General features: G+C 41.7%; 1 protein-coding gene across 16 annotated transcripts in view; it reads right to left on the reverse strand.

The window, feature by feature from the left end:
• Nucleotides 1-12,259, reverse strand: part of gab1 (GRB2-associated binding protein 1) — a 48,889-nt gene that overhangs the window by 13,568 nt on the left and 23,062 nt on the right. For 15 of the 16 annotated variants that reach the window (XM_085781650.1, XM_085781629.1, XM_085781612.1 and 12 more), the window contains 2 exons: nt 3,502-3,630; nt 2,753-2,918 (listed from right to left, as the gene is read on the reverse strand). In XM_085781650.1, coding sequence (XP_085637776.1) covers nt 2,753-2,918; nt 3,502-3,630 — 295 coding nt within the window. Of the gene's footprint in view, nt 1-2,752; nt 2,919-3,501; nt 3,631-8,226; nt 8,447-12,259 lie in introns of those variants that run through there. The other variant, XM_085781670.1, reaches the window with a different exon arrangement.

Genomic DNA, 12,259 nt, shown 5'->3' on the forward strand with positions numbered 1-12,259 from the left:
ACGTTATTGTTTAGACTGTAATCTAGTGACTAATTTGATCACAATAAAATTAGATGGCGTCATGATCTGTCAGACTCAGCTCAGCAGATGTCAGTGAATGACTGATCAGGCTTTACACACTGTACAGCGGCTTGTAGCAATTACTCAGGGCAACACAAGGCTCAGATTTGATTAGGCTATTAAAAGCAACATATTTACACCATGTGAAGTAGAAGTTAGATATTCACCAGCTGGAGACGCATGAACAGTTCCTTTATTCTTTTCAGACTAACTCACTGAATGTATTTCATTAAATCCAGAGGACTAACCTTACTGACCTATTTCTTACTTCTGTCGCATTGATCCAATTATAATCCTGATGTTGGATTATAACCATATTGTTGTGTTTTCAACTGTGGTAAACTATGACCCCTACTGAACCCACTGTTTAAAGAAGTCAGGATCTGCTTGCTGCTTTTGTGGACTCGCAAAGCCCATCGAGACGGTAAAGGTGATATTGGTGACCGATGATATTAGGAAGAAAGTAAACAGTAAGCTCAAGCTGTGTTTGCTGATGTCAACCCCAGCAGAGTAAACTTGGCCCCAAGCTGTTTCCTAGCAACCCAATTCCAATGTAAGAGTCTATAGTCACCTGCAGCATTTCGACTGACACCACCTCAACATTACATCTCTGTAACATCTGAACTTGAGGAGCTGGCAGACAAGGACAGAGCTCAGATAATTCTTTGCAACAGCTCCCAATTCTCTCTTTTACAGACTCAACCAAAACACAGCAGCTCTTAGCCGCCTGGAACTAAAGCACAGCGTAGGCTACCCCTATTCAACTGATCCAGGAAAACCACAACAATCAATAACCTCACTTGGTCAGATTTCCTGGGAGAAATAACAGTACACAGTCCAGCTTAAGGTGGAGGGATGTGGTATGTATACGTGACAAGATTCCCTAAATAACACTGGCTGCTGATATCAAGTTCAATCTCACTGTCGTCACTGATGTGAATTTAGACAACAAACACCGTACTGATCAAGTATTTCTACAACACTTTTTTCCCCACGTCATCCGACACATAAACACATAAAATCCACTTAAAAAGCTTCACTAGTCACCGTTTGAATTCAGTGTTTGCCTTCAGAATCCCACACACTCGTTCTCACACAGCAGCGTTTCCTGAAGGTCTCTGCTTTGTCACATTGAGTTTTCAAATATCAGAGTCCTTTTCAAAGCCCCTCTGCTCTGCAGCCGATTGTTGTACCACACAGAGAAGCCAAGATGCCTGATGCATATGCTGGGTGAGATATATCTATGCTTTCATTCCACATCTTTCTACTTTCTTCTTTTCACGGTCCTCCCACTCTCTATGACTGCCATGGTTATATCTCATGCAAGGTCCCCTCTTTCTCTCCTTTTTAAAGTCATCTCTCTCTCTCTCTTTACAGGCATCATTTGCTCCTCCCTTTCCCCTGCTATCTTCTTCCCTATTTCCTATTTGTTGGTTGAAGGTTTAAGTGCTGATTCATACAGGAAGAGGGAAAATCCCCTCTGCTCACACTCATCTATACCTCCTACACCATTCATTCCCCAGCCCTCGTAATGTTCTCTCCTCTAATATCTGCCCGACCATGAAGCACTCTAGCGTGGCCACACACAACAGAAGAGTAGGAGTTGGGTCTCGCATGCAGAGAGAGAAGAGTAAGCGGCCGCAAAAGAGAGAGCCAAGGACATTCTTTTGTGAGAACAGTGAGGAAGGCTATCTGCAAAGATACTTGTCTTTAGACCTAGTTTCTCCTTGAATAGTCTCACTGTTTGTTTTCATGTGCTAGTTTCAATAATCCTGTCGCAGAAGTGCCATGAATGCCGTTAACAGGGCTGCCCTGCAACACTAGCTATGTATCTGAGGTGGAGGCACAGTCACAATACTGTGGGTAGGATGACCTTGGAGCAGCATAATTAGTGACTCAGTTGCCAGTTTTTAAAATATATCCCTCTCGTCTTAGTGGCTTGATATGCCAGACAGTGAATTCAATGCAACTTATATGGCAGTTAATGTCATTAAAATGCTTAGATAGGGACTGGGACAGGGGGGAAACCATAGTGGACCAAAGCTAATAGCCCAACTTGCAATCAGCCTCGAAGACAGAGAGAAAGACGGGGAAACAAGAGTACGTAAACGAGAGAGAATGAGAACCAGATAAGAGGGACAGAACGAAAGGGAGACAGTGAGACCAGCAGGCACACACAATGCTTTGATTATCCAGTACTGGGAACAAGAGTAATGTGAGCCTCAACATAACACATGGATCAACACATGGATCATTAGACCTTGGCTGAGAACTATGCTGAATACAGGCCTTCTGGCACATTCAGCTGGTTCACCTAACTCCTTCTGAGAGAAAGAGGCAGATATTTGAGAGGCACAACAGTCAAAAGAGAGACCAATCAAATCTACAGCAGTTAGCCAGTACGCGCTAACGTTGTATCGCTGAATTCCAGAAATACATTTGCTCACTGCTGGCGACAAAATGCACCCTGGTTTACATACAGCTGCCACATAGGAATCCAGATTTCCCCGGATTAATGCACGCACATTATAGAAGGTGTTTATGACATGTGGCCAAATGCTATTTGTTTTTAATGGTCTGTGAATCAAGTATGAATTTCGTCACACTGGCAACACAGTGCCAATCACAGTGGCTGAAAAGTAAAACAATTTCAGCAGTGATGTGTGGCCAACTATCCAAGTCCAGTCCTTACCGTCATCAGTGGGGTTAAAACCACAGATGTCACAGATGCAGCGAACCCACTTATTCATTTCTTCTTCAGTGTCAGCCACCAGGTAGAAGACACGGTCAATGGTCTTGATGTCGAATATGAAGCTGTGCTCCAAGTCCTTCTTATTGAATGTCAGCCCAGCGTCCACCTGAGGGAGCAAACCACAGCCCTTAGTTTAACATGCCACCGGTCAAGACAGAAGGGAATGAATGAATGTTTAATTTCTTTAAAACAATGACATGTGACTTAAAGGGGAACTATGCAAGTCTGGTCGCTTTTCCTCTGTTTTGCTAACCCTCCTCCTGGCCATGTGCATTTGTTTTCAACGAAGTCGGTGAGAAATCAATCAATAGAGGGATACATAACGTTACATATCATATAGATGTTACAACGTGTATATTTGTAGTCTTATCTGTCATAAACAAGAGATTACAAATGACGGGGTGGGTTTGTGTCGTGGTGCTGCAGAGACGAGAGCTAGGGCACCAGGGAGGCGGCGCTAGGTGGAAGGCAGAGAATCTCCATTCTCCCTCGTAACAAGTTACATGTCATTTATTTAACCATCACAAATACTCCAAAGCTGAGAGTTGCGAGAGTTGAGCTAGAAATCCTGCATAGTTCCTCTTAATGTATCTGTGAGGACAACAGTGGCTTAAATCTGTGGCTCAGGTTTAATAATCAATCAATGTGGAACTGTGGCTCTTCAATTTGCAGGCTGGTAGTAACTGTACCTGCTCACACAAGTTGAGATCAATCACGCGGATGGGCTTCTTGGCATGGTCATTCTTGTAGTACTCCAACACGTCTGGGTCGCCTGTCAGACGGCCACTGCGAAGAACAAACCACCGCTTCTTCCATGCCTGCAGGGTGAGCACAGAAATGAGGCCAAAGGTTATTTTTGTGTTCTCACAATGACTGCTCCATTCCCAACTGACCACAGGCTGGCCAAATGCTTTATTTTTCCAGTTTAGCCAATGTGTCCTAGCATAGCTTGTCTCTCTGTGTGCATTCTCCATCCAGCTGCACTGCCCTCGCTGAAAAATACTGAGAGCCAGAGGGAAGAGGCCCGCAACCAGAAATATGTGTCTGGGATAACCAGAACAAAAGCCACATAGTTTGGTCTAGCACCCTGATTGGGGTGAATAACCAAAATCTATAAGAAGAAACAGGCAATTAGGTCTTTTCTTTCAAATGGGATTTGTTGTCTGTGAGAATATGTCACCACAAAGCAGACACAAGAGTTTAAATTCAGAGAGAGCAGACACAGAAGAACAGACAGAATTTATGACTTTCGGTCTGTGTACATAAATAAAAATTAAAGTTTAGTAATAAAAACCTTATCTGACAATTAAGTACATTAAAGAGAACACAATGAAAGACCAATTGCTTCCTGGGGGAATTTAATAAATCAAAGAAAACATGAAAAAAAAAATCACACATGCCTCTGTTATTTAAAATGCAGCTTCAAAATGTATCATGCATATTACAGCTTGTTTGAAAGATAATGGTCAATGAGAGTGAAAAGACCTGTCTGCAGGCTTTTAATATGAATTCAGAGCTAATTAACTTTGCCTCTGAACTGATACTGTGAACTTTATTTGCCATTTTTATTTGCCACATCATGCTTTGTAGTTTTACCCAGAGTACATATCCAGGAGTAATTTATTTACATGCAGACTCAAGGAGGTCACAAACTCTTGATTTAGCTGAGTCATGGCAGTGAGGCTCGCTCAACATTTTGTTTTGGGCTCAAAATAAGCTCTCCTCAAAATAGAAGCTAAACCTGTCTGGGACATGACTAGATCCTGTCGTAAGATACAGGATTCATCTGAAAATGTCTCACTTCCATCTATTGCTTAAGCAAGTTTCACCAGCCAAATAGTGCAGTACTAAAAAAGAAAAACATGTACGCTAAAATGAGATGATCAACCAAATACCAGGAACTTTCCCAGTGCTGTTTGAAATGTAAGTTTACAATGACAAACAAGACCCATACAAAGATCAGATAGATCAGGAAGCATACCAACAGAGTGTGAGGAATGCAAACTAAAGCTTTGTTGTTGTTGTTTTGGGGTAAGAGTTTGACGGTATTAACAATGCTGTGGGCTTGGGTTTTTTCATCCCTTAACTGTTTTTCCATCCACAGGGTGTCCTTTGTTAGTGGGCCAAGCCCCGGACTGAGACAGCATGAAGAGCATCAGACCTTTCCCTCCGAAAACAGGATGAAGAAACAAGCAGAGCTGCAAAGCCCCGTGGATTTTAAACTGCAGGCACACAAGACATACAGAAACCTCATGCACAAAACACTTAAACATTCAATAACACACATCCCACACTAACGCGCTGCACTCACACACACACATGCAGCACATGTTTCACACACACTGTAGTTCAAAAGGTCCGTATTATATAATCACAAACACACCCGCATAGTCCAAATGAGGCCTAAACCTATTAAACCGACATCCTTTGAGCCGGGCCTACTTAAATACCAAATTTAACCATAAAAGCTGAAGTGCAAAGACAACAGTGATGTGTCTGTGTTATGTTGGTTGAATAAAGACAGTGGGTGTGGAGAGGCAACCTCTCTCTCTCTCTCTCTCTCTGGCACATGACAAAGCAATCGTGGGTCAAGTTACCCTGTGGGGAACAGAAGGACCGAGAGCTTAAGTTACTGCAAGGCCAGGCCCGCCCAGGGTGAGTGTGTTGACAAATGGGCGAGTTGTATATGCTCAAGACAGAGAGAGGCAAACGAGACCTGTTCTCTGCTTAACTGCTTAATAGTCAAGGAGTAGACGTTCCTTTAGAAATTCATGAGGAAACAACAGGTAATTTACAATGGTAAAGTGGACGTGGACACTGTACACTTTCAAAGAACCCACATAACAACTGGATCAAAAAGTCAAAGTGAAGACAGAAAGTCAGCTAAAGAACTGTGCTAGGACTTGCCAATAGTTTTAAGACAACAATGCTGTGATCTCACAGAGATATTTGTGAAGCTTAGTCAAGTAAACACGAGAGAAGAGCAGGCAATATACACAGTCATCGCAAAGGCGGCTGTGTTCAGACTCAGTACAATTAAAAATCAAACTGCACTTGACAACACAAACAGGGACTGCAAAGTCACACTATATAGAATCAATTGCAAACATGTTATCAGGGATATGGATCACATCAAGTATCAAAAAGGGAAGCAATAATCAATGGGAGCAACAAAGAAACAACAAATACAGCCAACAGGAAAGAAGGACCAAAACATTAACAGGCTATAGAAAAGTTTGTGCACAAAAATGAAATGGGTCAAATTCCTACTGAGGAACTATTCAAAGATAATGGAAAACAGTCAATACTTGTTCACTCCTGCATGTTCTCACTGGGTACTCCAGTGTCCTCCCACAGTCCAAAGGCAGGCACATTAGGTTAATCGGTGATTGTGAAGTGCTCAAAGGTATGAATGTGAGTGGCTGGTTGTTTATCGCTATGTCAGTCTGACCACGGTGACCCCTCCAGGAAGGGCACCCTCCTCCACCCTAGCTGGGATTGACTCAAGCCCCCCATGACCCTGTAAGGATATGCAGTAAAGCAATTTTGGGGGAGAAAAGGGAAAAATTGAAGTGGATAAAATCAGTTATTGCAGGCTTAAGGCGCCTCATTACCTCACACAAGCCTCCTTATGAACCAGGACGACCACTCCGGTACAAATCTTTGAGTTGTTTCAAAGGGAAGCACAAATAATTCTGGGATGACCTTTGCTTTTAATTATGACCTGACCAGGTCCATAGTCTGCCAAAGGATCTGGGAATCTTTAAACTGAGATATTTGATTAGAATGTTTTATTATGGTCATTTATTTATCATAAAATGTTTCAAATCCAATGTTAATGTTAAATTCTAGTGTAATATGGTGTCATTCTCAGTTTTAAGGGGTAGTTTGAGAGTCATGGGGCTGCAGCTCTGAAGAGAAACTGCGCTCAGTGCTACATTAGCATGGTTACACCACTAGTTCTAGGATGACAAGCTGTGTGGTAGCTGGAGCATCTATCCACCATCTGTGGGCTTTCACACAGATTTCCTCATGCACAATTGTACACACTTGCTCTGTTTTATAACTGTGATTTGTACTATCCATTCAGTAAGAGACACATGCATAAAATAAGTACTTCATTATATAAGAGCATGTTGCAAGAATGAGCCCTTTTGGCATTTTTGCACTTCCGGTTTCCTTGACCCTAGGTCAATGGGTTTTTGGTTCAACGCCTTGAATAAGACATTTTCACATTTTATTTTAAAATATTAGGTTGTGGTGACACTGTAATCATGCAACAGTGGTGTAGCAGAGGTTACAGCCAAACATTATTAGCATTTCACTAATGTGTAATATAACATGTAAAGTCTTGTAAACATTGGTTTGTCCCAGAGTTTATTTTCTACAATAATTCAAAAACCAATAGAAAAATTCAACTGGCTTTTTCTTGAGGGAACCAGACTGATGCCAACTTCCTGGTTGGCCAACAAAAGTACGGTATGCCATCTTTGCAGCACTTTCTAATGAACAAATGAAAACAACGTATAAATGTATAAAATCATATGGCAAAACATGTCAACATTCCCATCCCGGTGCCATCTGCCCCAGATACTCATCAATTATACTAATTATCAATATACAATTAATGAACAGGAAAAGAAGACATAGGAACATCCCTAATTTTTATAAACAAAAGACACGAGGTAACTAGGAGACATCAGCTTCAGGCAAGAAATTTACAAGCCCTGTATTTACCCTGTTAACAGTAAAACTCATCTGTGGGCAGAAATCACATTTCTCCTTCCTAACTCTTTCCATATTTCCATAAACCAGCACTGGCATTTTAAAAATGTAATACTGATATGCACTTCATCCTGAAGTGTTCTTTCTTCTTTTTTTATAACTGGCAGCGCAGTGGGAGAACAAGCCCTTGTAGTAAGACAACACAGTAGTTTTTTTTTCCCCTGAAGTGTGAATATGTGCTTATGTGTCTGAAATTAAAAATATACTAGTTCTGCTGAGTAAACTGCCTTTGTAGACTTTAAATTGACTTTTGTTTCACATGCAGTTGGGCTCTGAATTTCACCAACAACCTACATCTGACCTTGCTTTACCTTCTAACTTTCCTCTTAAATAGTTTAAGGAAACTAAGTTATAGCCACCATCACTGACAACCAATGGGCTGAAGGAAACTGCTCCAGTGTCCCCCACAACTGCCTTATTCAACCTCAAATGGAAAAAAATGTCCACCAGAATCATTTGACATGTAATATAATCACACAGCAGTTCCACACATTGTTGGTTTAAGTGCATGTAAACACATAATATTACACTGACAGAACCATAACCGCACACATGCTCTTAACCAAACACCACTAACACACATTGAAATAATACGGCCAAACACTGTGCAGTAGTCCACCATTACATACCTCCTGTCAAGGCTCATGAGGAACACATTGAAGCTTGTAGTCCTGCTTCTGCTATCGTATATTCCATTGTAGCCAGTGTTGTGTTGAATTAAGGGCTGAATCCCAAATAGTCAAGGTAAAGATTGCAGCACTTAATTAATTACAGGATACATGTATATCCATTCCAGCTTTCCTTAATACACCAACAGATTCTGAACCACTCAGATCACTCAACAATCAGAGACCACTTCAGCTTGTAGGAGTCTAGTGTTCACTGCACCAGGGTTGGGAATGGGACGGCATGGGACGATAGTGGACTGAGATGGGGAGGGCTCCCCTGGCATGGCAGCTGTCCCCACCAGCCCTTTTTCAACCCCCTCCCCCCTTTTCTCCAAGCATTCTGGTGTCTTCTGATAGGGTGAAACCACAGGAAGACACCCACCATTCGCCCACTCAGGTCCTACAGCCTATGGGGGCCAGACAGAGACCGCATTGAGGGTCTGACTGGGATGTTGATAGGGGGAAGAGGAGGGTGGGAGGGTCAGCGGGGGGAGATGCCAACTGAGTGGAGTCACGCTGCCGTCAGAGGCCTCCTGACCCAACATCACTGGAGAACAACAAAGGCAAAGGTGGGGGAGAAAAGTAGGTAAAGTGGGTAAAGAGGGACAATACAGCATATACAAGAGAATGATGGAGAATGAGAAAGATCGAGATTAGAGATTAGCTGCAGCTTCATGGACATTCAGTATGTTTTGTAATAGGCAACAACTTTTTCACCCTTCAAATACGCCCCTGTTAAATGTCTAATTGTTGGTGCAGCAATCTTTTTATCCAACCCTTAGCAAGACAGAGAATTCATGTACTGACTTATCTAGTAAGAAAAAGTGTCAAACTATATTCAACTCAGCTATTACGGCTCATTTGCTTTTGTTTGTGTAACATTTCAGTGTCTAAATAAGCCACATCATTCCCATATCAAACTCTTGGAAAATCCCTGATTGGTACTATGCCATGTCAAAATTCATAATAGGGGAAGTAAGGAACTGAATGAGACAATATGGCACCACTGTGTGTGGATTAAACACTTGGCAAGGAATTGAGCAAACATACAGTGGAATGAACCTATGTTTTCGCCTGCAGCTGTTGAAAAGGAGACAGTGTGGTCATATCGGTCTCCTTAAACAGGAATTGTTATAAATCATTACTGTAAATATATAAACTAGTTGCTAGTGTAACATCCCACCAACACAACTCTAGCCCCACCAAGGCAGTTTCACTGCGCTTAAAAGGTTAATTGTGCTTCATATTTTAGATAGCTTAATGCAGCCTAAAAAGCCTTTAAGTGCTCTAATTGCTAATGCGAATGTACTGTCATCACAGGCTGTTAAATTGCATACTTAAACTCATTCTCTGTATCTCTAATGGCTAATGATACTGTGACGGGCTGGAGTTTCTGTGTTTCTGCAGCAGCAGCAGCAGTTGGTCTATTAAAAAAAAGGCTGTCTCTTCAGGACAAGGACCAGTGTGCTGTTTCTATGACACCTGTGTTGGAGAATTAAAAGTGTGCCCAAAGTTATTTGTGTTTCAACTGGTGCAGGTCTGCCAGTATGTGTTAATGAATGCACAACATGTGCTTGCTTTGCACATTAAGTGCAACGGACCAGAGACGATTGTAGGGCAGTTAGAAGGACACTATATATATTGCAAACACTTTATCTTGAGGGTTGAACTCCCAGACTCACTCTCACTGTGAGACAACAAAGGTTTAATATTTCAAATCTACTGCATAAGTTTACAACCCAACCTTTAGTAACACATGATTTCATAGGTTGTGACTTAAGCTGAAACAGAAAGGGTACAACGGTTTGGAGTGTCTCATATAATTTTAGTCCTCGAAAACAAACAGACAGCCAGATAAACATGGATACGTGAAGTGCACAGCAAATATGCCGCCTCATAAACCCCATACACGTTGATATGAATGGTTCAATGCTTCTTTTAAAAGGCTGATATCTATTGCGTGTTCGTGTTTTATCAAAACATTTTTACATCAGATACAACACCAGGCGTATGTGACACAAGCCAATAGATCTACCACTAGCAGTGTGTATTTTCCCAGAAATCTAAAACTTTGACTCTCTCTCTCTTTGTCTCTGACTCTGTGTGGCTGTCTTACTATGCTGTCAGAATCACATTATTGATTTCCTCACTGAATGTCACTGAGCACAGCTAATTAGAGAAAGAAGACCGAAAGGGAGAAAAAAAAAGAACAATGATAAACACAAACAAGAGAGAGACACACAACAGACATCTTTGTACACAATCAATACAGCACCTCTATTTGGCAAAACCGGAGGATCCACAATATTTTGGTCTGCATTTTAAACACAATACATAAGGAAGTGTTTGCCTGAGCAAGGACTCACTCAGCTTCTCCTGAATGCACAACTATAAGTGACATGGCACTTTACAGAGGCATGTGGTATCAGTGCTAGGGCTTATACTTTTGACATTTGACTTAGATATGTGTGTTAAAATTCATTCTTCTGAGTTGAGTAGGTAACAATAGATTATCAAACAAAAAGGATCAATGAACTCTGGTTTAAAAGTGACCAAATGTGACAATGCTTTAATCATAGTGTTACAAAAACAAGATTCTTCTTACTTATTCGAGTGATTTCCTCTGCAAACATTAAATACATGTTTACATAATGTTAGCTGAGCTCTCCCTCCAGTTCAACCAATAGGTGTTAGCATTAGCTTAGCTCACAGACTCTGGATAGTTAGCACTTAGCAGCATGCGAGTGGCTGGGCCATCTGTCCCGTCTGAGTGGGATGTGGGTAAATGACCTGCACCCCAGCTGCACTGACTCATCCTGACTAGGACAGCTTCTCTGTTTGTTCCTCAGAAAAACACAAGGGATAGAGTGAGGGAGAGCCTGGGCGCAGGATGAGCACAGGGTGAGGATGAGGGAGAGAAAAGGTCAAGATTTTTTGGTGATAACAGAACAAATTAGTATGTGCTATCGCTTTAATCTGCCAGAAATCACCACCAGACGACATTTTATGGCCACGCAGAAAACAGGCCTCCTTTTATGGTCAGTGGATATGACAAGAAGAAAAACCTTTCTTCTATTAGCTCTACACTCACACAGTGTATCTATCCCAGGCAGGAAATTAAACATACAATAGAATCCAGATTGTCAGTATTAGTCTGTGTACTATTCAGGGCAGTCTCATTAAAAGGAAAAAAGGAGACTCAGACTAGTGTGTAATCTTACGCAGCACTGATGCAGAAAATCATACACTGAATTCATTACCTATTGCAATATTAGAGAACACTTTCATCATTTGATTTGCTGTTAATATGTTCAGTCAACAATACTAAATTGCTTCTGGTGTTAACATTTGAGGATGTTTGTCAGACTTCTTCAGGAGTGAATATGTAGAAAGGACCTGGAAATATCTCATGATTAAGGATGAAGCTATGAAAGGTTATCCTAAGTAAGTCAGAGTCATAGTGTGAAATCAGCATCCACACACCATCCAAGGCCCAGAGACACATCGCTCCCTTTGTGCTGTCAAATGCCAGGAGTCATGTGTCCTGTTTGGGCATATAGAGGATTTGGGGAAACAAAAATCAAGGAGTGAATTTCAGAGTAGGCTACATGTGACATTTTCAGTTATTTGGGCAAGAAACTTGAATATTAAATGCAAGTGCTGACGCAGAGATGCAACAAAACTGCTAAATATTTCCATGACACTGCAGTCTGACACAAACGCAGTAAACAAATATGCAATCTTGTTGACCACAGTGCTTCCCTAAGCCTCACTATCGGGACCTTAAGACGGTGCCGAACAAAGACTTTTCTAAGAAAGGAGTGTCGAGAGCGTCAGAGGTTTTGGCGCTCTTGGCCTTGGTGACGAGGTCTGCAGAAGGAGAAGGAGAGGAGGGACAAAAGCTCCTCTATGCTTAGTGCCGCAACTTGTATAAATCAGTCTTTGTTAGCGAGACATGACTGGGATTCTTGCTAAACAGCTATTTTTACATCCT

This window comes from Trachurus japonicus, chromosome 1 (genome assembly GCF_045865225.1).
Source record: "Trachurus japonicus isolate A0001 chromosome 1, Traja_1.0".
NCBI lineage: Eukaryota > Metazoa > Chordata > Actinopteri > Carangiformes > Carangidae > Trachurus > Trachurus japonicus.